At 38.2% G+C, this 27,339-nt stretch overlaps 1 protein-coding gene across 1 annotated transcript in view; it reads left to right on the forward strand.

Annotated features, from left to right (window-relative positions):
• AKR1D1 (aldo-keto reductase family 1 member D1) overlaps positions 1-23,370 on the forward strand; it is a 50,172-nt gene extending 26,802 nt beyond the window's left edge. The window contains exons 4-9 of the mRNA XM_052638483.1: positions 1,424-1,501; positions 4,643-4,765; positions 13,171-13,280; positions 15,448-15,613; positions 21,289-21,371; positions 23,328-23,370. Of these exons, the coding sequence (XP_052494443.1) occupies positions 1,424-1,501; positions 4,643-4,765; positions 13,171-13,280; positions 15,448-15,613; positions 21,289-21,371; positions 23,328-23,370 (603 nt within the window). The remainder of the gene's footprint in view (positions 1-1,423; positions 1,502-4,642; positions 4,766-13,170; positions 13,281-15,447; positions 15,614-21,288; positions 21,372-23,327) is intronic.
• The last annotated feature ends 3,969 nt before the right edge of the window (positions 23,371-27,339 follow it).

Genomic DNA, 27,339 nt, shown 5'->3' on the forward strand with positions numbered 1-27,339 from the left:
CACATTTTACCTGTGCCCACAATCTCTCTTTGAGCCACCCTCTGAGACCTCTCTGTTCTCTTCAAAAATCCACTTGAATGTCTAACAGTCATTTCAAACTCAAACTATCCAAAACAAAATTCTCAATTCATTGTCCAGCCTCAGGAAATTGTTACCACCATCCACTCAAGGAACCTAGAAATCATCTTTTATTTCTTTCTATCCCATTTCCAAACTCATATGAGATGGGTCCCATTTTTACATATAGGAAAAAAAGGAGAAATATGAAAGACAATTTCCATACCATAGTCAATAGATAAACCTACACAGTGCATTAAAAAGCAGAGACATCACTTTGCTGACAAAGGTCCATCTAGTCAAAGCTATCGTCTTTCCTGTGGTCATGTATGGATGTGGGAGTTGGACCATGAAGAAGGCTGAGAGCTGAACAATTGATGCTTTTGAACTGCGGTGTTAGAGAACACTCTTGAGGGCCCCTTGGAGAGCAAAGAGACCAAAGCCCAGTCAATCCTAAGGAAAATCAACCCTGAATATTCATTGCAAGGACTGAAGCTGAAGCTCCCATACTTTGGCCAACTGATGCGAACTGACTCATTGGAAAAGACCCTGATGCTGGGAAGGATTGAGGGCAGGAGGAGAAGGGAATGACAGAGGATGAGACGGTTGGATGGCATCACCAACTCAATGGATATGAGTTTGATTACACTCTGGGAAATGGTGATGGACAGGGAAGCTCGGCATGCTGCAGTATGTGGTTGCAAATAGTTGGACACGACTTAGCGACTGAACTACAGTCAATCTTCATTGAAAAGTGTCACCAAAAAGCTAGAAGAGGAGGTTCAACAGTTAGTGTGTGAGGTAGAAAAAAAGATGCTGAACTCCTAGAGGCCGCTAAAAAGGGAAAGAAAAGAACCACAGGGTGATTAGCCGGACCTTAGAAGTAATTAGCTGTCCATTTCCCTTATACTTAAGGAGCATTCCATTCATCAACTAGGCTTTTCTTAGTTGAAGAATTCCTTCTCAGCCTTAGTGATGACATTTGGTTTCTCATAAGAGTAAGAAGTTTGCTGCCCTCAACTTTGGCAAGGATATACTATCCAAACACTGAGTCTAAACGTCCTGATTCTCAACTTTTACTTTTTTCTAATGAGAAATGTTATCATTAAGAGAGAACTTCATGACTTAACAACAATAATCTGTCAACAAATAAAGGAGTAATAAATGCCAGGGCGAGAGAATAAGACTAATGTCATATATGTTGGACAAGTGAATTTCTGGATAGCTCCACAAAGGGGAAAAAACAAATTTATATGTATATCTTAAATTGGTTTCCAAGGGTCAGGGTATATTGAAATATCGACAACTCAAATTCCATCATTTTAATCCTCAGATATACTTGCTCTTTTTTTTTTTTTTTTAACAGCCTGGAGATGATTTCTATCCTAAAGATGAAAATGGCAAATGGTTATATCACAAGTCAAATCTATGTGCCACTTGGGAGGTAAGTTAAAACGGGCTTCTTAACCTTAAAAGATTACGTTTTAAAATTGTGATCTGGTTATTCCTGTTAGCTTTATGGAGAGTTGCGATCTTTACTCCCAATGAAAAATAATAGTCAGATATTTCTAACCATGAGCAAAGATGCATAAAATCTCCATTTCTGGGCACTGAAAAGTGTTTGATTTTACTTTGATTGAAGAGAAGAATGCCAAAGATAAAGAGGAGAGACAGGTGGGAGGCAAAAGAAAGTAAAGGAAATAAGCTTTACTATAACAGTAAATAAAAATATATAAATGAGATAAACTCACAATTCTTTTGTTTCTCAAAGTGAATTTTTAAAAATCAGTAATATGATGTTTAAAAGAAACAAATGTAAAATAATAAATGAAAAACTGAAAAATAATTCTGGTTCCATTTCTGAGCAATCTGCTGGTTCCTTCCCCAAGATTAAAAGAGTGAGAAGGTAGTGGGCAATGATGAGAAAACCGTTATAGACTTATCTGTCAGGGGGAGGCGGGTACAGATATTATGAGTTGGTTTGTTATGTGGTAACATGGCAGCTTCTGCCCAGAGTAAGAAGCATTACAGCAACCAGTAACATAATTTAGGAGAGGAGCTACTGGGGTTATTTTTGCTCTTATTTCTCTCTTGTTATAGCCTTGGGATAAATAAAAGAAAAAATAATCCCAACAGTTCCTCTCTTATACTATCTTACTGGATGCTGGGCTGCATTTTACTCTGGGTAAAAGGGGCCATGTAGCTTCAGGAGGGGCTTCCCTGGTGGCTCAGCAGTAAAAAATCCACCTGCAATGCAGAAGACCCAAGTTCAATCCCTGGGTCAGGAAGATCCCCTGGAGAAGAGAATGGCAACCCACTCCAGTGTTCTTGCCTGGAAAATCCCACAGACAGAGAAGCCTGGAGGGCTCTAGTCCATGGGGTCCCAAAAGAGTCAGACATGACTTAGCAACTGTAAAACAACAACATAGCCTTGTTCACTCCACACATGTAGACACTTAGGACTCATATTCAGACATCTTCAGGAATCAAGTCAGAGTAGAACTGAAATCTTGCACTTGTGGGAAGCTAGGAAAACCTAAGTCTCTGCCTGACCTCTGGGAGTTGTTTTCCTGCCTCTGCCAATTCAAGATCCAAAGGCTGGAAATTATAATCGAGTGATTATCGCTTTCTAATAGACTTCCCCACATGTTGGTAACAGCTTAAAGCTCTGAACTGTGGATTGTTTTGAGAGGTGAGGAGGCACTGACTATGTTTCTGCTGTCTGGGCCTCTCCACCTGAAAAACCATTTACTTAATCCATATGCTACCAATGCACAATTGAAAGCAGATTTACTCTTTTTTAAAAAAAAATTATTTATTTTTAATTGAAGGATAATTGCTTTACAGTATTACATTTTCTACCAAACATCAGCATGAATCAGCCATAGGTTTGCCCATGTCCCTTCTCACTTGAACATGCCTCCCACCTCCCTCCCCATCCCACCCCTCTAGGTTGTTACCAAGTCCTAGTTTGAGCTCCCTGAGTCATACAGCAAATTCCCATGGCTGTTTATTTTATATATGGTAATGTATTTTCCATGTTACTCTCTCCATACCTCCAACCGTCTCCTTCTTCCTTCCACCCAAGCAATGTCCATAAGTCTGTTCTCAATGTCTGTGTCTCCATTGCTGCTCTGCAAATAGGTTGATCAGTAGCATATTTCTAGATTCCATAAATGTGTTAGTATAGGATAATTATTTTCTCTTTCTGACTTATTTCACTCTTATAATAGGCTCTAGGTTCATCCGCCTCAGCACTGACTCAAATGTGTTCCTTTTTATGGCTGAGTAATATTCCATTGTATATATGTACCACAGGGAAGTGGGATTTGTTAAAAAAAATTAAATATTTAGAGATAAATTTAACACAATCTGTGCAAAACTTATACAGTTAAAATGACAGTATTTTACTGAGAAGATTTTTTTAAATCTAAATAAAAGGAGAGCTGTACCATGTTTTTTGACAGAAAGACTGAATACAGATGAGTTGTTAATTCTCTCCAAATTGATGGATAGATTCAATGCAATCCCAGTCAAAATCCCAAAAGAAATTGAAAAGCTGACTCTAAAATGTATAGGGGGGTACTTCCCTGGTGGTCCAGTGACTAAGACTGAGCACCCCCTGGATTTGATCCCTGCTCTGGGAATGAGATCCCACATGTGGCAACTGAAGAGTTAACATGCCACAGCTGAAAAAATCCCACATACTGCAAGGAAGACCAAAGAGGCTATGTGTCACAATTAAGACCTGGTGCAGCCCAAAAAAAAAAAAAAAAAGTATAGGGAAGTGCAAAAACCATAATGATAAAGATTTAATTTACTAAGAAGATATACATACATGTCAAATAAAATATATTCAAAATATAAAGAGCAAAAATGTAGAAAACAGAAAGACATTGGTAAATTCACTATTACAATAGGAGATTTCTGATATATTCCTTTAAATTATTGAAAAGACAGGAAAAGCTTGACTTTTAATCTTCTAAATAATGTATGTATGTGAGAGAGACAAGCAAGACCTGTATCCAAAAATAGGAGAAAATACATTTTCCACACACACCAGACACATAAAATTTTCAGGTACTATACTAAAAAGAAAACCTCAACAGATTTTAAGAAATAAAATCACTATTATTGTGCTGGTATATGTTATGAAGGGCTTCCCTAGTGGCTCAGATGGTAAAGAATCTGCCTGCAATGCAGGAGACCTGGGTTTGATCACTGGGTTAGGAAGATCCCCTGGAGAAGTAATGGCAACCCACTCCAGTATTCTTGCCTAGAGAATTCCAGAAACAGAGGAACCTGGTGAGCTACAGTCCATGGGGTCACAAAGAGTCAGATACTGAGAAACTATCACTTTCACGTTCATACATTATGAAAATACAAGGGGAAGGTATGATAAACAATTCCCCCAAATCATTCATTTACAGAATTCCTATTTCCTCCACTTTTCTTTAGTTCACAGAATGCTTATTAACATACCCAGGGACTTTCTTTTTAAAAGAATTCACAGTCACCCGTATAAATGTTTATTCTTGCTTGTGTTGAGGCTTTTTTTCTTGACCCATTGGCTTTTATCCTACAGGCTTTGGAAGCTTGCAAAGATGCTGGCTTGGTGAAATCCCTTGGAGTATCCAATTTTAACCATAGGCAGCTGGAGCTCATTCTGAACAAACCAGGGCTTAAGTATAAGCCAGTCAGCAACCAGGTATGGCACTGACAAGGGAAGGGAGGTGAGGGGGGTGTGGGGGTTGGGAATGTGAGAGAATCCATTACTTAACAGAGGAATCCTGGATTAGGAGTCAGGAAGCCTTGTGGTCACTTTACACACATATCTCATCATTAGGTCCTGGGCAAGTCAATTTACGTCTCTTAAGAAGCAAGATTAGAAACTTCAAGTCCAGGGAAAAGTAACCTAAAATTTTCTGAAGAAAACTATTGAGTGGGAACAAAACCTACTGGATATTGACATCCGCAGTATTTAAAATAATGTAAGATTAGTGCAAATGGCACAGTGGTAAAGAATCCACCTGCCCATGCAAGAGATTTGGGTTTGATCCCTGGGTGAGGAAGATCCCTGTAAATGGCAGCCCACTCCAGTGTTCTTACCTGGAAAGTTTTCATGGACAGAGGAGCCTGGTGGACTACAGTCCACTGAGTTGCAAAGAGCTGGACATAACTGAACAACTGAGTATGCATACATGCATACTTGGGTTAGCCCAAGGAAAACCTACAAATAAATAGAAAATAAGAGATATTGGGCTTCTCTGGTTGTTCAGTGGTTAACAATCCACCTGCCAACGCGGGGTTCATGGGTTTAATCCCTGGTCTGGGAAGATTCCACATGCCTTGGAATAACTAAGCCTATGCCCCCCAACTACTGAATCCCTCACACCTAGAGCCCCTGCTCTGCAACAAGAGAAGCCACTGCAATGAGAAGCCTGCACACTGCAACAAGGAGTAGCTCCCATTCACCCCAAGTTGGGAAAGCCTGTGCAGCAATGGAGACCTAGAACAGTCAAAAGTAAAATAAGCAAGAAGCATCTTAGAAACAATCTCAAATAAAATAAAAAGCCTAATGTAAACTGATGACAAAGGAATTTATTTTTCAGTAAATAGTGTGGGGAAAATTGATAGTTGTATAATAACAAACATAGATCTTTGCCTCATGTTATACTTCAAAGTGTCCCTTTGAGCAGGAGCTAGAGAAAAAGTAAGAAATTATTTGTGAATACTACAAAAGAATTTTAGTTATCTGGAGCTATGGATAGAAAGGGAAGTCATGGGAAAATTATAAAGAATACCAATACATGCAATAGTATAAAAATGTTAAATCCTAAAAATATTAAAAGCAAAGAGCAAAGAAAATTAGATGATTATATTTTAAAAATATAATAAGGATTCTTCAATATATGCAAATCAATGTGATACACTATATTAACAAACTAAAAGATAAAAACCATATGATAATCTCAATAGATGCAGAAAAAGCCTTTGACAAAATTCAGTAACCATTTATGATTAAAAATCTTCAAAAAAATGGGCACAGAGGAACTTACCTCAACATGGTAAAGGCCATATATGATAAGCCCACAGCAAACATTATTCTCAATGGTGAAAAACCAAGATCAGGAACAAGACAAGGGTATCCACTCTCACCACTGTTATTCAACATAGTTTTGGAAGTCCTAGTTACAGCAATCAGAGAAGAAAAAGAAATAAAAGGAATAAAGTTCAGAAAAGAAGTAAAGCTTTCACTGTTTGCAGATGACATGATACTATACATAGAAAACCCTAAAGGTACTATCAGAAAATTACTAAGGCTAATTAATGAATTTAGCAAACTCACAGGATACAAAATCAATACACTGAAATCACTTGCATTCCCATATACTAACAATGAAAAAACAGAAAGAGAAATTGAGGAAACAATCCCATTCAACACTGCAACAAAAAGAATAAAATCTAAGAATAAACCTAAGGAGACAAAAGAACTGTATACAGAAAACTATAAGACACTGATGAAAGAAATCAAAGATGACATAAACGGGTGGAGAGATAGTCCATGTTCCTGGGTAGGAAGAATCAATATTGTAAAAATGAGTATACTACCAAGTGCAATCTACAGATTCAATTCGATCCCTATCAAATTGCCAATGGTATGTTTCAGAGAACTAGAACAAAAAAATTCACAATTCATATGGAAACACAAAAGACCCCAAATAGCCAAAGCAGTCTTGAGAAAGAATAATGGAGCTGGAGTAATCAACCTTCCTGATTTCAAATTATACTACAAAGCTACAGTTATCAAGACAGTATGGTACTGACACAAAAACAGAAACATGGACCAATGGAACAAGATAGAAAGTCCAGAAATAAACCAATGCACCTGTGGGTACCTTATGTTTTACAAAGGAGGCAAGAATATTCAATGGGGAAACAATATACAAAAACAGCCTCTTCAATAAGTGGTGCTGGGAAAACTGGACGGCTACATGTAAAAAAATGAAATTAGGAACACTTCCCAACACCATACACAAAGACAAACTCAAAATGGATTAAAGACCTAAAGGTAAGACCAGAAACTATAAAACTCTTAGTGGAAAACATAGGCAGAACATTGGATGACATAAATCAAAGCAAGATCCTCTATGACCCATCTCCTAGAGTAATGGAAATAAAAATAAAAGTAAACAAGTGGAATCTGACTAAACTTAAAAGCTTTTGCACAGCAAAGGAAACCATAAGCAAGGTGAAAAGACAATGCACAGAATGGAGCAAAATAATAGCAAATGAAACAACTGACAAAGGATGAATTTTCAAAATATACAAGCAACTCATAAATAACTCAATAACAGAAAAACAAACAACCTAATCAAAAAGTGGGAAAAAGACCTAAACATACATTTCTCCAAAGAAGACATACAGATGGCTAACAAACACATGAAAAGATTCTCAACATCGATCATTATTAGAGAACTGCAAATCAAAACTACAATGAGCTATCAATGGCCACCAGTCAGAATGACCATCATCAAGAAGTCTACAAACAATAAATGCTGGAGAGGGTGTGGAGAAAAGGGAGTGCTCTTGCACTATTGGTGGGAGTGTAAATTTATATAGCCACTATGGAAGATGGTATGGAGAATCCTTAAAAAATTAGGGATAAAACCGCCATGCGACCCAACAATCCCACTCCCAGGCATATATCCTGAGGAAACCAAAATTGAAAAAGATACATGTACCCCAGTGTTCATTGCAGCACTATTTACAATAGCTAGAACATGGAAGCAACCTAGATGTCCATCAACAGATGAATGGGTAGGGAAGTTGTGGTATGTATACACAATGGAATATTGCTTAGCCATAAAAAAGAATGCATTTGAGTCAGTTCTAATGAGGTGGATGAACCTAGAGACTGTTATACAGAGTGAAGTAAAAGTCAAAAAGAGAAAGATAAATATCGTATACTAACGCATATATACAGAAACTAGAAAGATGGTACCAAAGAATTTATTTGCAGGGCAGCAATAGAGAAACAGACATAGAGAACAGATTTACAGACACAGGAAGAGGGAAGGAGAGGGTGAGATGTATGGAGAGAGTAACATGGAAACTTACATTACCATATGTAAAATAGATAGCCAATGGGAATTTGCTGTATGATTCAGGAAACTCAAACAGGGGCTCTGTATCAATCTGGAGGGGTGAGATGGGGAGGAAGATGGGAGAGTTTCAACAGGGAGGGGATATATGTATACCTATGCCTGATTCATGTTGAGGTTTGACAGAAAACAAAAAAAATTCTGTAAAGCAATTGTCCTTCAATTTAAAAAAAATAAAATTTATAAAGTATTTTTGCTGAAAATTAATTGTTTGAGAACTGAAAAAAATATATAATAGTAAGAGGAGGTCATATCCATATGAGTTAAAAACCTAAAAAATATCAATGAGAAAAAATACTATGGCTCAAAAGAAATGAACAGAAATTCACAGATGACAAATTGCAAGACTGGTAAACATATGAAAAATGTTTAGCTGCACTAGTAATCACAGAAATTTAAATTTAAGTGAAATTTTGTATTATGTATCAAATTCACAAAGTTTTTATTTTATTTTTTAGTATTATGTTCCATGTAAGCAAGTGATGGAATACTGGTAAACTGATTCAACTTTACTGAAAAGCAATTTTGCAATAAGTAGCAGGAACCTTAAAAAATGTTCATTTTTCAAGTTCTAGGAATCTATCCCTGTGGGGGGAAAAAAATCAGACATCCATGTGTCTGTTTATCACAGCACTGTTTATCATGGCAAAAAAACAACAACAACAAAAAAAGGAAACAACATAAATATGAAAAATTCAAGGAATGTTTAAATAAATTTTAAAACATTTATATGTAAGCTCTCAACAAAAGATGTTGTTGAATCACTTTTGAGGAAAAGAGACATGGCCATGATACTAAGTGGAAAGATCAGGATGCAAAATGTACTACAGTATAAAGGTGATTATATTATTTAAAAAGTACAAATATTGGAAAGAAATATATTCAAATGCTAACTGTGGCTATCTCTGGCTGTGAATTTTACAAGTAAATTCTGTTCTCCTCTTTATGCTTTTCTGTATTTTCAAGTCTTCTGCAGTGAGCGTATATTACTCCTATATTCACAACAAAATACTACAATCCACCTTATATATCCTCTTCCCTCTACTTCATAAAACCTTAAGAAGCTGCACTGAAAAATGTTCTTGAATATGGTAAATATTCACATATTGGGATGATGGTGGACTTGTTGGTTGAATTCATTGTTTTTAGAAACTCAAAATAGTTCATAACAGAAAAATGAATCATCACCTACATCATGACAGTAACCCACAGCTAAATAGAAGTGCTGCCACATTTAGAAGTACCACTTCCAAACTGACACTTCAGCTAGTGCTATCAGAAGCTGTCAGGAACAGACAGCAACAAATGTTGCCTCCCTCACTGATCTCAATCCAATCCTTTATTCTAACCAATCCCCTCTGCAGCATATCCTTCCTGCATCCCTAAGAACAACATTTTGTTATAAAAATGTTGAAATGACAAACAGCTTTCTTCTTACAAATGCACGGAGACAGGTGGTGACTTTTGACCTGAGAATGGAAAAGAATGAAAATTTGACAGTGTGTTTCCTCATGCCAAGCACGAAACACATTGATCTGTCGGCATGAGACTGTTGATTAACTTCACAAACATTTCCTGAAAGAGAAGCAAGGTATGTAGGAAGATCATAGCCTGAACCTACTCATGTGTTCTGTGCTGTTTGAATATGTCAAATATTGGCACAGAACATATGAGTAGAGCTGACACAAATCAGAGTGCAGGTCCCCTGGCCACCACCATCACCCTGTGCCCTGGTAGAACCATCTCTTCTCCAGAGACACAAAATGAGCAGCTTTCAACCCAGGAATACAATGAGCATAATGCAGGCCTTGGGCTTCCCAGCTGGCTCAGTGGTAAAGAATCTTCCTACCAATGCAGAGCTATAGGAGACACGAGTTTGATCCCTGGGTTGGGAAGATCCCTTGTAGAAGGAATCTTCTCCAAGAAGATTAAGAGAAATGGCAATGCACTCCAGTATTCTTGCCTGGAAAATTCCATAGACAGAGGAGCCTGACAGGCTATAGTCCATGGGGACAGAGTGGACACACTTCATATACAAAGTATACATATCCAAACATCTTGCATAATTCAAGATTAACGTATTTCAAAACTAACTTTCCCGATATTGTTATTGTTGAGTTGCTGAGTTGCCTCCAACTCTTTTGAGACTCCACGGACTATAGCCTGCCAGGCTCCTCTAGCCATGGGATTATCCCAGCAAGAATACTGAAATCTGTTGCTATTTCCTGCTCCAGAGAATTTTCCCGCCAGTCCAAATCTAACATAAAGTTTGCAAATATTTGTACTTTTCATTGACTTCATGAACAAACTGACACAGAATATAAGCTCACTCTGTACTCATTTTCAGAGCCTGAGCAATCCAAATTTCCTTAGTACTCCCTGTGGCATTCATCTGGAGTAATATTCCTCGGGACTCTGCCCCTGGCTTAGACTGTCTGAAAATCTTCCTAGTGTCAAGTGGCGCTCTCTCAGCCCAATTCAAAGGGAACTATGGATCTCTCTCAAGCGGTTTCATTTCATACACAGTTCCATCACATAACTCTAGGAACAAAGAAAAGAAGGGAAGTATGGAGAGACAGAGGGAAGGAAAGGAGAAAGGAAGGAGTAAGGAAAATTTCCAAATTCTTCCATTTTTCCTGATCTTATTCACTATGCCTAAGTCACAAATGTCCTAACACGGAAATTAATAAATATTTGTTGAGTGTCTTCCACAATGAAGAGAAAATTCAGTGCAGTTTTTCGTGGAAAGACAGAAGAGGTTGGTGTTAATTAATGAAAGGACTTTTGCTATTTTCCTTCATGAATTCTGTCCAGCTTCTTATCTTTACCTTGCGAGATTCTGATAGCTATCTAAAACTACAGAATTACCAAAGACTGTTGTAAATACATATGCTATATACACATGTGAATATACATATTTAGGCCAAAGACAGGTAACAGGACTCCAACCTGATTAGAAAGGAGTCTCTGTGGGGTAAACTAAGTGTGTTTGGAACAAGCAGGCAGGCATGAAATTAAGGAATTCATACTTAGACTTTGAGCAATGGAGTGACATGATTTAAAATGTGTTTGGAAACATTAGTGTGCCAATAAGATGAAAAATGGAAGGGAAAGATATTAAAGGGGGAGAGTGATGCTGGGAGTCGAAGAGGATAAAGGAAAGAAACAGACCACCCTTCATATTCTTGGATGCAAATATGGAGGTCCCATTGCAGTACACCATTTCACAGAATGGACTTAAGCATCTGAGGATTTTGGTGTTTGCTGGGGGGTGTTCTGGAACCAATCCTACATAGATACCTAGGGTCTGCTGTACTATGGGCACTATGTGCCACTTTTTAGAATGAAGAAATGTTCCCAAATGCGGGGTCAGGGGGAGTGTCTTAGGGAAAAGGAGAGATCAAGATAATGAGGGGGTAAACTCAACATTAGTAAAACCAAGGTCATGCAATCCAATTCCATCACTTCCTGAGAAATAGAAGGGTAAAAATTTGAAGCAGTTTTCTTGGGCTCCAAAATCACTGTGGACAGTGACTACAGCCATGAAATTAAAAGAAACTTCCTTCTTGAAGAGAAAGTTATGATAAACTTAGATAGCATATTTAAAAGCAGAGACATCACTACTGATAAGGATCTGTATAGTCAAAGCTATGGTTTTTCCAGTAGTCGTGTATGGATTTGAGAGTTGGACAATAAAGATGGTGAGTGCCAAATAACTGATGCTTTTGAATTGTGGTGCTGGAGAAGACTCTTGAGAGTCCTGACAACAGCAAAGAGATCAAACCAGCCAATCCTAGAGGAAATCAACCCTGAATATTCATTGGAAGGGCTGATGCTGAAGATGAAGCTCCAATATTTTGGCCACCCAATGGGAAGAGCCAACTCATTGGAAAAGACCCTGATTCTGGGAAAGGTTAAGAGCAGGAGGAGAAGGGTGCAACAGGGGATGAGATGGCTAGACAGCATCACCAATTCAACGGACATGAATTTGAGCAAACTCTGGGAGATAGTGAAGGACAGCGAAGCTTGTCATGCTGCAGTCCATGGGGTCTGCACAAAGAGTCAGACACAGCTTAGTGACTGAACAACAACAAAGGAGAAAGAGAAGAAATAAGAGAAACTGCTAGGGGGTAAAAAAAAGGTTCTCAAATTAGATAGACTCACCTCTAAGACCTCTGGTTTACCTTTTTACTTTATCAATAGCATTTTCTTGTGCCTTCTAGAAATGTAACCTGTCAAGTATTTAATATTCCAGGTAGTGAAAATCATAATTATATACTTAAAATATTTTAATTAAGCCTTCGTTGATTTTAATTAAAAAGAAAAGAAATACATAGGTCAAAAACTACCATAGTTAAGAAGAAACTTAGAGAAGAACTTTTGTTGACACAAGTGTTTTTAGTGCAGGAATGTTGTCAATAAGATACAGGAAATGAAATTAGGCCTACATTTAGTGCTGTAAAGAACTCTCCACGAAGAAGACAAAATGCATCTTTAAATTTCCTTTTATACACACACTATCTCTTGTGAAAATATTCTTAAATGTTTGATAGTGAGGGATAGAGGGCTTTTGCAACATGTCATTTCTATTTACTAAGACTATAATGTGAACTTGAGACTATGTGTCTGTTATGGAAAATTGTATTTGCTAGAATATTTAAATAACCAAGTCCATTCACTTATAGCTTTAAAGAATGATAGCTGTAAAAATTGAATTTGTTTTCCAGTTATTTTAGGATTAACCCATAGATAGTGACCTTACTAATCTTGTTTTACTTCACCTCACTCATATATAAACAATTTAAACTTCTTTTTTGGGAAGAATATCTAAGATTTGCCTCTCTATCCATACTACTTTGCAATCGATTTTGTTGAATTATTAAAATCTATATAACATTGCATTCATCCACAAGTCCTTAATTTTGTGCTCTTCTCTCCAACCACATAGGTTGAGTGCCATCCATATTTCACCCAGCCAAAACTCTTGAAATTTTGCCAAAAACATGACATTGTCATTGTTGCATACAGCCCTTTGGGAACCTGTAGAGATCCATCCTGGTAAGTTGTTGTGGTCCTTTAATGGACCGGAACCTGGTGGTCTGGAGTCAACGATAAGAAAGGAAAAGAGAGAGAGAAAGAGGCTGATATTCCTTGGTTTACGCAGAAAACCAATAAAGCCCTTTGACACAGGGCTTGCATCACTCATGAAGGCACCTGGCGCCCTCTCAAGGGGGGTGAAGGCACAGTACGCCTTCTTGAGAGGGTCTTAGAAGCCTGGGCAGGAGAATGAGCATGATGGGTCTCTGCACGCCAAAGAATTAGGCTGAGAGAGAAAGAGAGAGAGAGAGAGAGAGAGAGAGAGAGAGAGAGAGAGAGAGAGAGAAAGACACGGGGACCAAAGCTCTGATGGAACAAAGGTGTTTTAGTCAACATGGTGTGGGCATATATACTGTCTTAACAAGGTAGTTATTCTCAGCAAAGATAAAGATTAAAATTCCAGACTTACAAAACATAGGTGATCCATATTAAAGAGAGAGAGAGTTGTAAACGATCACTTTTACCCTTTGGTTCATAAGAAGGAAGAGGGTACTTATCGCTGTATTGAAAAACTAATGAAGGGAATGCCTGGATTCCTCAGTCCCAGGAGAGGCTTGCCTCTCCTCTTAATTCCTGAATATTCAGGAATTAATAAGGAACAGAGGATTCCTGACAGATCCAAAACAGCACACAGGAAGCCTCCTGTTAAATGCTTCCTGACAGTAAGTAATGCAGTCTGTCTCCTCAGTAAGTACATTTCCTTTGGAGTATTAGGCTAATGTAAATTGCTTGACTGAAATGACTATTCATCTGTGTGATCTTGAGGAAGTAACAATCTCTTCAAGTCATTCTTCACATATACAAATTACAGCTAACAAAACCTTCCTCACTGAGGTGTAATAATCACTTAGTCTACCTATGAAATTGCCTACCAGTACCTTGATTATTACCTGCCAAAGTAATATTCAGCCATATTCTGAAATTTTTGAATTTTTAAAATCTCTGTATTCAGTGGCAATACTTCTACTGTGATCTCTTCCACAGACTTAAGTAGGAAATTTTCCACTCTGATTTTAAGAGTTGTGCCTCTGCTTCTCCTTCAGTCTTCTTGCCTTTCCCTGTGTGCCTACTTCCAACCCCATTCTCTCTCTAAGATCCAGCAAAGAAATATTAGTATTGTTTGCCCTCTGGAAGAGTGGGCTTCCCAGGTGGTGCTAGTTATAAAGAACTGCTTGCCAATGCAGAAGATGCATGAGATGTGGATTCAGTCCTTGGGTTAGGAAGATCCCCTGGAGGAGGAAATGGCAACCTACTCCAGTATCCTTGCCTGGGAAATTCCATGGACAGAGGAGCTTGGTAGGCTACAGTCTAAGGGGCCTCAAAAAGTCAGACATAACTGAGCACTCTGGAAGAGGCAGGTCTATGAACATGCCTGTCTTGATCTTCCCATACTCAGCACTAGTCTTCTGAATACTCTGCATTCAGAGAACTTGGTTACAGGTGACCTGAGTGTTTTGGATAGCTTACCAGGTGAAGGTGAGGGGTGGGTGCTGTCAGAGGAGGAGGGTGATTGATTAACCACCGGTTCTCATTCAGTTCAGTTCAGTCGTTCAGTTGTGTCCGACTCTTTGCAACCCCATGAACCGCAGCACGCCAGGCCTCCCTGTCCATCACCAACTCCCGGAGTTTACCCAAACTCACGTCCATTGAGTCGGTGATGCCATCTAACCATCTCATCCTCTGTTGTCCCCTTCTCCTCCTGCCTTCAATCTTTCCCAACATCAGGGTCTTTTCAAATGACTCAGCTCTTCAAATCAGGTGGCCGAAGTATTGGAGTTTCAGTTTCAACATCAGTCCTTCCAATGAACAACCAGGACTGATCTCCTTTAGCATGGACTGGTTGGATCTCCTTGCAGTCCAAGAGACTCTCAAGAGTCTTCTCCAACACCACAGTTCAAAAGGATCAATTCTTCTGCACTCAGCTTTCTTTATACTCCAACTCTCACATCCATACATGACTACTGGAAAAACAATAGCCTTGACTAGATGGATCTTTGTTGACAAAGTGATGTCTCTGCTTTTTAATATGCTGTTTAGGTTGGTCATAACTTTCCTTCCAAGGAAAGTTAATTTCATTACTCGGCCTAAATATGATACATGTCTTGATTTCTTTTTTTTTTTTTTTAAGGGTGAATGTCTCTGCCCCACCTTTGCTAAAGGATCCATTTCTAAACGCACTGGGGAAAAAGTACAATAAAACAGCAGCTCAAATTGTTCTGCGTTTCAACATCCAGCGAGGAGTGGTTGTCATTCCTAAAAGCTTTAACCCTGAAAGGATCAAAGAAAACTTTCAAGTAAGAGAATTGCTTCTGGAAATGTAAAAAGTAGTGTTTTGTATTGTTTTGTTTTTTAAAAGAGAATTTTCTGTTCAGATCAATAAGAAAGCTGCAATGACTTCATATGTTATTTTATACTAACTCCTCAACCCATTCCACCCATGTCTGGATTTAATTTTAGCTGAATTTGTGATAGTTCCTAGTAACTCAGGGATTGCTTTGCTGCTTCTATGCGATCTAGCTCCTTTGTTCCTTCTGTTTCCTTACCTATTGACTCTGGACACAACTGTCTCCCTTCTCTGTCAGCACAGCAGGAATAGAAGGTATAAAATTTGAAATTCATAGTAGTCAACTTTCCACCTTCTTAATAGCTCTAGAAAAAGTTGGGGACAAATTCGGAAATTATTGAAGACGATCATTTAGACTTCATGAATGCCAGTTCAGTTCAGTCTCTCAGTTGTGTCTGAATCTTTGCGACCCCATGAACTGCAGCACGCCAGGCCTCCCTGTCCATCACCAACTCACAGAGTCCACCCAAACCCATGTCCAGTGGGTCTGTGTTGCCATCTAACCATCTAATCCTCTGTCATCCCCTTTTCCTCATGTCCTCAATCTTTCCCAGCATCAGGGTCTTTTCAAATGAGTCAGCTCTTCGCATCAGGTGGCCAAACTCCAAAGTATTGGAGTTTCAGCTTCAACATCAGTCCTACCAACGAACACCCAGGGCTGATCTCCTTCAGAATGGACTGGTTGGATCTCCTTGCAGTCCAAGGGACTCTCAAGAGTCTTCTCCAACACCACAGTTCAAAAGGATCAGTTCTCTGCCCTCAGCTTTTTTTATAGTCCAACTCACATCCCTACATGACTACTGGAAAAACCATAGCCTTGACTAGACAGAACTTTTTTGACAAAGTGATGTCTCTGCTTTTTAATATGCTGTCTAGGTTGTTCATAACTTTCCTTCCAAGGAGTAAGCGTCTTTTAATTTCATGGCTGCAATCATCATCTGCAGTGCTTTTGGAGCCTAGAAAAATAAAGTCAGCCACTGTTTTCCCATCTATTTGCCATGACGTGATGGGACTGATGCCATGATCTTCATTTTCTGAATGTTGAGCTTTAAGCCAACTTTCTCATTCTCCTCTTTCACTTTCATCAAGAGGCCCTTTAGTTCTTCTTCACTTTCTGCCATAAGGGGGGTGTTATCTGCAAATCTGAGGTTATTGATATTTCCCGGCAATCTTGATTCTAGCTTGTGCTTCCTCCAGCCCAGCATTTCTCATGATGTACTCTGCATATAAGTTAAATAAGCAGGGTGACAATATACAGCCTTGATGTACTCCTTTTCCAATTTGGAACCAGTCTGTTGTTCCATGTCCAGTTCTAACTGTTCTTCCTGACCTGCATATAGGTTTCCCAAGAGGCAGGTCCGGTAGCCTGGTATTCCCATCTCTTTCAGAATTTTCTGCACTTTATTGTGATCCACACAGTCAAAGGCTTTGGCATAGTCAATAAAGCAGAAATAGATGTTTTTCTGGAACTCTCTTGCTTTTTCCATGATCCAGCGGATGTTGGCAATTTGATCTCTGGTTCCTCTGCCTTTTCTAAAACCAGCTTGAATATCTGGAAGTTCGTGGTTCATGAACTGCTGAAGCCTGGCTTGGAGAATTTTGAGCATTGCTTTACTAGAATGTGTGATGAGTGCAATTGTGTAGAAGTTGGAGAGTTCTTTGGCATTGCCTTTCTTTGGGATTGGAATGAAAACCGACCTTTTCCAGTCCTGTGGCCACTGCTGAGTTTTCCAAATTTGCTGGTATATTGAGTGCAGCACTTTCACAGCATCATCTTTCAGGATTTGAAATACCTCCACTGGAATTCCTTCACCTCTACTAGCTTTGTTCATAGTGATGCTTCCTAAGGCCCACTTGACTTCACATCCAGGATGTCTGCCTCTAGGTGAGTGATCATACCATCGTGATTATCTGGGTCATGAAGATCTTTTTTGTACAGTTCTTCTGTGTATTCTTGCCACCTCTTCTTAATGTCTTCTGCTTCTGTTAGGTCCATATCGTTTCTGTCCTTTATTGAGCCCATCTTTGCATGAAATGTTCCCTTGGTATCTCCAATTATCTTGAAGAGATCTCTAGTCTTTTCCGTTCTATTGTTTTCCTCTATTTCTTTGCATTGATTGCTGAGGAAGGCTTTCTTATCTCTCCTTGCTATTCTTTGGAACTCTGCCTTCAGATGCTTATATCTTTCCTTTTCTCCTTTGCTTTTCACTTCTCTTCTTTTCACAGCTATTTGTAAGGCCTCCTCTGACAGCCGTTTTGCTTTTCTGCATTTCTTTTCCATGGGGATGGTATCTCCTGTACAATGTCATGAACCTCCGTCCATAGTTCATCAGGCACTCTATCTATCAGATCTAGTCCCTTAAATCTATTTCTCACTTCCACTGTATAGTTACAAGGGATTTGATTTAGGTCATACCTGAATGATATAGTTGTTTTCTGCACTTTCTTCAACTTAAGTCTGAATTTGTCAATAAGGAGTTCATGATCAGAGCCACAGTCAGCTCCTGGTCTTGTTTTTCCTGACTGTATAGAGCTTCTCCATCTTTGGCCTCAAAGAATAAGATGTCCATGTGTAGAGTCTTCTCTTGTGTTGTTGGAAAAGGGTGTTTGCTATGACCAGTGTGTTCTCTTGGCAGAACTCTATTAGCATTTGCCCTGCTTCATTCTGTACTCCAAGGCCAAATTTGCCTGTTACTCCAGGTGTTTCTTGACTTCCTACTTTTGCATTCCAGTCCCCTATATTTAAAAGGACATCTTTTTGGGGGTGTTAGTTCTAGAAGTCTTGTAGATCTTCATAGAACTGTTCAACTTCAGCTTCTTCAGTGTTACTAGTCAGGGCATAGACTTGGATTACCATAATATTGAATGGTTTGCCTTGGAAACAAACAGAGATCATTCTGCCGTTTTTGAGACTGCATCCAAATACTGTGTTTTGGACTCTTTTTTTGACTGAGGTGGCTATTCCATTTCTTCTAAGAGATTCTTGCCCACAGTAGTAGATATAATGGTCATCTGAGTTAAATTCACCCATTCCAGTCCATCTTAGTTCGCTGATTCCTAGAATGTTGATGTTCACTCTTGCCGTGAATGCCAACCTCCTTTATTTCCTCTATAAGTAATCTGTAACCATCATTATGAATTATAGATTAGAAAATATGTCACTAAACAATGGAGTAATTAGTTTACCATGCTACTTCCAAAGAATAACTGCTAGGCATTAATAAATGCAGCTGTAGAAAATTACCATGTAAAGTTAATCATTACCCATCAGTTGATAATTAAAATCTCAAAAGTAAGTTGTTTTTTGTCTTACTCATAAAGATAAAAATGAGACAGTATTTACCCCCTCAGATAGGGAAATAATCAGAATGCTGAAAATATGTGGGAAAACAGGCATTTTCATATAATGCTGTCAGAAATACTAATTTGGAGAAAGACCTTTTCCCAGCTCCATCAAAATTCAAATATATATATATATATATATATATCCACTGACCCAACAATCTCTCCCTATAGATACATTTGCATGTTTATGTGCATGTATACAGATGTTTATTACAGCATACTTTATCAGCTAAAAAAAAACTGGGAACAATTTTCAGTAGGATCTTAGAAAACAAAATATGATTTATTTGTGCAATGAAAGATTATATAGCCATTTTTCTGTATTTTTCTTTTTTAAAGCACTCTATTGAGGTTAAATTGAAATGCAATGAACTGAACATAAAGTGTAAAATTGGAAAAGTTTTGACATATGTACACATCCATGAAACCACCACAATCAGTGGAATAAACATCTCTAGTATCTCCAACAGTCTCTTTAGGCCCCTTTAGAATCTATTCCTCCTGGTCCCCAAGCCCAAGCCAAATAATGATTTGTTTTCTATCCCTAAAGACTAGTTTGCACTTCCTAGAATGTCATATAAATGAATTTACATAGTATGTGTGCCTTTATATCCATTTTTAAATAGTAAAGTGAAACTATAAATACCGATGTGGGAAGACATCCATATTAGATAATTATTTTCAGGGCTTTTGTGCTACCACATGAAGGAATGCAATTCAAACTTACCAAAGAAAAAAAGATACAATTTACTGACTCTCATAACTGGAAAATTCATGGATAGATCAGACATGACTGGACACAGCTATTCAAATGATTTATAAAAGAACTGAGTTCTCCCCACCCCCTTTCTCCATATGATGGCACACACAGTCCAGGTTAATCTATTACTCATGTTTAGTAAGGACAATCACAGAGAAAGGCTTCTATCTCTTATCAATCCCTGCTTGTCCCTTTATGGGTCATTGCTACCCTCATAATAATCAGTGTCCAATGAACCAGATACCTTGATTGGTCCCCTGAGGGTCATCCCTTTTCCTGTGCTAAAGTAGGTGATGTCATGTGACAGATAGCCACTCTCAGTGGGGGAAGGTGTTAAGGAGAAAGGAAGCTTGTAAGGATTTATTTTTTAAGTGATTTCTTCATGACTGTTTTATGTTATAATAAAATTCCTTATACAATCTCATAAGCTCTAATACTTGGATAATAAATAATCAAAGGAAAGAATGCTCTGAAAAGACCACTTGGAAATGATCCTTGGGGAAGTGACGAAGTAAATCATACATATCTATATGATGGATGCAGTGGCTAGATGGTCTATATATTTTGACAGAAGAGATCACCCAGACATATTATGCGAATGAGATAAAGCTGCAGAATGATAAAAATATGATACAATTCTTGCATTTTGCTCTTGGTGTGCTGAATGTTTGGAAGGAATCTGTAGGAAGGAGACTAGGACTGATGTGATGGATATCAATGCACTTTTTTGTTTTTTCTACTCCATAAATGTCGATGTACTTCTATAGTCTTTCATTTACAAAGAAGTCTTTCATTTCTTTACATATATTTATGAATTATATAATTAAAATTTATTAATGTAAATTACTAAAATAAATACTTTTTAGAAAGATACAAGAGTAATAGAAGATAGATTGTAAACACATAAGCCAAGTGCTAAAAATAAAAATAAGCTAAAACAAACTATTTAAATGTTCATAAAAGACCATCATAAAACCAATGTATAAAGTGTATAAGCTAAAAAGAAAATAAAACAATGAAAATGTAATTAGAATTAAAAGGTAGATGAAGAGACATTAAAAGTGATGAAAGAATTAACAGGATGAAATAAAGCAAATTAAAAGTTAAAAAAATACATAAGCAAATTTAGAGACCAAGGAATATTTTTGTAAAAAAAAAAAAAAAAAAAAGTGCATGAAGGTCACTGTCCAGAATCAAAAGCTCAGCATCTTATACCAAAGTAGTAAGAATTCCTTACTTCTAGAATTTCAGGAAATGTTCTGAATGCATATTGTTTCAGAACACTTGAAATTTGTTGCAAGATGTCCCCAGCAGGATTGTCTTATAGACCAAGGGCAGAAAGAATTCCGGCTCCCTATAGGTGGAGTGGCCTCCCAGCACCTGCCTAGTTCCTCTAGGACATTTTCAGAGATGCCCATAAATCTTTGAAGGGTTCTCACTGCTGGCCCCTCCCCCGGATCCCAAGCTCGACTCATCTTCTCCTATTCCAAATGTCTGTTTTTTTGTTTCTGTTATTTCAGATCTTTGACTTTTCTTTCACTGAAGAAGAAATGAAGGACATTGAAGCCTTAAATAAAAACATCCGCTATGTGGAATTGCTCATGTGAGTTCTGGGGGATCATGAATCAATTCCTGCCCAGTGGTGCTGGGTTGTCAAGAGTCAACCACCAGGCTCTTAGAAATCAGGACCATGTCAACAGAAGGAACAAGGGTAAAGGCCGGTGGGCAGCATGTCCTGGATTAGGAGCTTCATACAAACCTACATTTTTATTTAAAAGAAGAATTCTGGCATTTAGGACATTTCCATTGGTTAGGTTAAGGCATAACAGGTTAAAGACAGTGAGGAGAAATAAGTCACTGCGTTCATATGTTAATACAACGGTGGCATATTCAAACAACGTATTTATTTCTTCCTTAAAAATCAAAGTGGGCACAAATTAGAGCAAAGTTGTCAGCAAGAACAATTCTTGGGAAAGAGGCATGAGAGTGTAGCAGAAAGAGCACCAAGTTGGGAGACAAGAAACAAGTTTTAGACAAACGTTTGCCTATAAGAGTTGGAGTATCTGGTTTACCTATTGCCTGACTTGAAAGAAAGTGAAAGTGAAAGTGAAGTTGCTGTCGTGTCCAACACTTTGCGACCCCATGGACTGTAGCCCACCAGGCTCCTCCATCTATGGAATTTTCCAGGCAAGAGTACTGGAGTGGGGTGCCATTTCCTTCTCCAGGGTATCTTCCAGACCCAGGGATGGAACTCAGATCTTCCGCATTGCAGGCAGACATTTTACTGTCTGAGCCACCAGGGAAATTGCCTGACTTCCCACAGAAAAATTCCTTCAAAATGTTGTCAAGTTCACCTATCAACAGAAATAACCTTTTAATCTCTGAATATTATAGAGCCTTAAAAATTAAAAAAGAAAATAGTTCACGCATATATACATGTATATATTTGTATACACACATACCTTTTTTTCTTAATAATCATTCATTAATATTTCCAGTTCTTGAAATCATATGGATACTAATCTTCTTTTTACAATCTTCTCTTTAAGTGAGCATTTTTAAAATGCTAATTAAGATGGTTCATATAGTTTGGGCACTTATCTTATTGGTCTCACTATTTTTCATGAGTCAGAAACTGCTGACTATGCTGATACTGAATTTCTAAATCAATTTCTGAATTAATAAAACAGCTTTCTAATGTGAATTTTCCAAGGGAAGAAATTAATTGACATCAAAAAGCACCTCCAGAACAAAAAAGTAAACACAAACACATAACTAACAAACATTTATAGGTTAATTAACAGGTCTCAAAGATAAACTATTTCTATTGAATAAATATCTAAATTAAAAAGAGATAGTAGGAGACAGAAAATCCACCAATGTGTTGCTATTTTTACAGTTGGTTGGTGACATTAATTGGTTTGACATTTGACATTTTTCATACCTAGTTCTAGCAACACTGTGAAAATAACTCATTGCACCAGGAAATAACTAGAAAAATCAGCAAGGAGAAACAAAGATTGATTTAAAAAATATATCATTTAGAAATGCTGGGTCCCAGTTCTTCTATTTTTCATCTGGGTGAACTTTGAGGGCCTTTTTGGTTTTGTTTAATATTTTATTGACAATTTAAAGCACATAATACTTACAGAGAACTAAATCTTGGGTGTGTTTCAGAACAGACATACACACTGTAGTCCTTTTATAGACTGTTTCACCATTATTCTTGCCTGAAGAATCCCATGGACAGAGGAGCCTGGCAGGCTACAGTCCAAAGAGATGCAAAGATTTGCACATGACTGAGCACATATACACACACAGCCTTCCTCTACCCACCCCCTATTCCACACACATACCTACACCAGAGTGCTATCTGGGGCTTCAGTAAAAGGCACTAGCTTGAGAGGAACCTTGGGTGGAAGCTGGGCACAAAATAAAAATGGAATGAGTAAGAGAAAAGAGGGAGTGGTTGGTGAAATTATCAAAGGATGCTAGTAATACACACAGATGTGCAACATTAGAAGTGAACTTTTCCCCTTTGGGGGAATTGTTTTGGCAGGTGGCGTGACCATCCCGAATACCCATTCCATGATGAATACTGACTTCAGAGAACTCCACAGCAGATATTTTCCCTTCTACGTGTGCTAGGACTTTGGGTTGGTGGTTGCTCCAGCCATGGAAATGGCTTACTATCTTCAGATCAAGTGGTGATAGAGATATTGAACTTGTGTGTAGTGTTAGCGACTTTGATTTAACTATGTGGGGCTGGGGGGAGGTTTAAATCTATTGAAATAACTGTTGGAAATTATCAGCTAATGTTTTATTAAATCAGTGTCTTCTGGGTTTCAGACAGAAAAACATTAGGCTTTAGAAAAGACTTCAGAAGTAACATATGAGGATAATAACCCATGAATTTCGATACTGTTGTCGTGGATAGTCTGAGTTCTTCAGCTGTTAACAGGGCAAGAAGAGGATAGAGAGCTAGACCATGCCAGCGTGCTGGCAGTGGGCTTGATGATTTGAACCACTGACTGTAATATAGACACAGTCAAGTTAAGATCCACACATGCACTATTAACGAGGAAGTGACTGATCTTATCTTGAGTAGAAAGAGAGGGCTAAGCATAGTAAAATCTTAAAAGAGCTAATTTAACACCAGAGCAGTTAACAAAGCCATACTGACTTGGTTGTCTGTTTCCATCCAGTGTGTTTGTGTAGCTTTTATCCAGCTTGAGAGATGGATAGTTGGTAGTTCTCTCGCATGATTTAAAGGACCTGAGCTTCAACAAGCTAGTGATCCATGACACCACTGCCTATCACTCTTGTCCCCATTCATTATACAACTGCCATTGTGCAAAGTGACTTGAGACAACCAACAGAAATAAAACTCTGTTTTATAAAGTAGCCCACAGACTATTATTTCAAAATAAGTCATAAAAAAAGAAAGTGTTAGGAAACATATTGAAAGAAGAGGCTTTGTAAATTCATTAGACTTAAGACTTTGACAGTTATTGGGATAAGTGAATTTTGAGAAAGTAGCAAGTTCAAAAGAATATTGATAATTTTATTGTATGTAAATTTTTAAGTGAATAAAAAGATTATTAGAATTCCATAGTAGAGATGTGCCTATTTTCAATCCACCCAGAGCAATCTATTTTATTCATATTAAGTCATTCTCACAGGGCAAAAGAGCTCTTTAAAACTTCAAGACAAACTTATGTTTGTCTAAGGCCAATTGCTTATAGGTAATCTTCTATGACCTGAAGACATACATTTTTGAGGAATTATCACTTAAAAAAATTGATCTTTACTTATTGTTTCCACTAATTCTAAAATTTACAATGCTATTCTGAAATAGCTTGTTCATAAGAAATAATAAAAATGATGATTTATTCTAGCACATGAATCTCTATTTTGTTGCTTGAGGTGGGTGGGGAGAGTCATCTGAATTCATTTAAATTAAAGACCTTTGACTGAATTCCTACTATACATTTAGCACTGGGAACATAGGGAAGAAAAAGAAATACTGTAGGGAAAGAAGAGAAACTCAATTCCTGATTCCTATTGTCAAAATTCTTCAAAATACTTTAGGGGACTGGTGTGGAAGAAGAACCACACCTATCACACCAATTTTTAAAGATAGGCACTGGAAAAGAGCCCCACTATTTGTCTGGGAAAACATATTGGGTTGTCCAAAAATTTTGTTACTATTTTCCCATAACATCTAATGCAAAAATCCAAATGAACTTTTTGGACAATCCAATGTTTCTAGATTGAAAGAGGGAATCCTCTCTTAGTCTAAATAGAAATAGAGGAAAAAAGCGTTGGAGACAGAAAACAGATCAGGAAAGAGTGATGGTCTACATGAGTTTCTGCGTGTCACTTCTCTATTCACTTGACTCCTTCCCATCTATTTTGGAGTAAATTGTATCCCCCAGAATTTATATGAAGTCCTAGCCCTCAGTACCTCAAAACGTGACCTTATTTGGAACTAGGATCATTACATATGTGATTAGGTAAGATGAGGTCTTATTGGAGTAGGGAAGGCCCTAATCCACTATGACTGGTGTCCTATAAAAAGGGGCAATTTGGAAACAGAAAGCACGCAGGGAGAGCATCATCTACACACAGAGGCAGGGATCAGGGTGATGTTTCTACCCAGATGTCCAGTAAACCACCAGAAGCTAGGTGAGAGGCTTGGGTCAGATTCTCCCTCAGAACCCTCAGAAAGAACCAGCACTGCCAACAGCTTGATCTTGAAGGTGAAGTTCTGGCCTCTAGAACTGTGAGACAATACATTTTTATTAAATGTCTCTGGTCTGTGGCACTTTCTTCAAGCAGCCATAGCAAACAAATACATCATCTCTCTATCAAGTTTTCCAACCTCTCAAGCTGACAGCATCAATAAAAATGGCCTTAGTCAATGCTTAACTGAGCTCAAATATTGATGACCAATGCTTTTTACCTTCTTGGAGACCTTTGCAACCCCAGAGATGTTTGTTAATCCAAATCAATCTCTGTCCTAATCAGAGGTCTCTAATGGAATATGGAGTAAGATAAATCAATAGTTACATAACTTGACTAGAAAAGGAGAGGAGGCCAAGACCATGTCCACTGATCCATAAAAACACATGGACGGGAACAGCAAGGACACTCTGCCCCAGCCTGCTAAAAGTTTTTTGTTTGCCCGTGACTAACTGTTCTCCTTGGAGGGCCTCCCCCAAGCACTATCTTCCATAGATAATGATACAGAGGTTAGTGGAAGAAAACACGAGAGGCACATAGGCACCTACCCCAAGTCTGCATGCTTCAGCACTGTGATGCGTTGCACAATTCATGACCACAGTTGTGGGAATTCAAAGGTTGAGATTCTAAATTAATATTCTAATAAATCCCAGATTCTAAATTTAGCTGAAACTCCCTTAAAATTTTCAGCTCTCATTGGGTACTTCAGTTTCCGACCATTGCAGACTAGTAATGAACAAAGCTAGTGGAGGTGATGGAATTCCAGTCGAGCTATTTCAAATCCTGAAAGATGATGCTGTGAAAGTGCTGCACTCAATATGACAGCAAATATGGAAAACTCAGCAGTGGCCACAGGACTGGAAAAGGTCAGTTTTCATTCCAATCCCAAAGAAAGGCAATGCCAAAGAATGCTCAAACTACCGCACAATTGCACTCACCTCACACGCTAGTAAAATAATGCTCAAAATTCTCCAAGCCAGGCTTCAGCAATACGTGAACCATGAACTTCCTGATGTTCAAGCTGGTTTTAGAAAAGGCAGAGGAACCAGAGATCAAATTGCCAACATCCGCTGAATCACGGAAAAAGCAAGAGAGTTCCAGAAAAACATCTATTTCTGCTTTATTGACTATGCCAAAGCCTTTGACTGTGTGGATCACAATACACTGTGGAAAATTCTGAAAGAGATGGGAATACCAGAACACCTGACCTGCCTCTTGAGAAACCTGTATGCAGGTCAGGAAGCAACAGTTAGAACTGGACATGGAACCACAGACTGGTTCCAAATAGGAAAAGGAGTACATCAAGGCTGTATATTGTCACCTTGCTTTTTTAACTTATATGCAGAATACATCATGACAAACGCTGGGCTGGAGGAAGCACAAGCTGGAATCAAGATTGCCAGGAGAAATATCAATAACCTCAGATATGCAGATGACACCACCCTTATGGCAGAAAGTGAAGAGGAACTAAAAAGCCTCTTGATGAAAGTGAAAGAGAAGAGTGGAAAAGTTGGCTTAAAGCTCAACGTCCTGAAAACGAAGATCATGGCATCTGGTCCCATCACTTCATGGGAAATAAATGGGAAAACAGTGGAAACAGTGGCAAACTATTTTTCGGGGCTCCAAAATCACTGCATTTAGGAATTGCAGCTATGAAATTAAAAGACGCTTCCTCCTTGGAAAGAAAGTTAGGACCAACCTAGATAGCATATTGAAAAGCAGAGATATTACTTTGCCACCAAAGGTCCATCTAGTCAAGGCTATGGTTTTTCCTGTGGTCATGTATGGATGTGAGAGTTGGACTGTGAAGAAAGCTGAGTGCCAAA

Source organism: Budorcas taxicolor, chromosome 4, assembly GCF_023091745.1.
Source record: "Budorcas taxicolor isolate Tak-1 chromosome 4, Takin1.1, whole genome shotgun sequence".
NCBI classification, from domain to species: Eukaryota; Metazoa; Chordata; class Mammalia; order Artiodactyla; family Bovidae; genus Budorcas; species Budorcas taxicolor.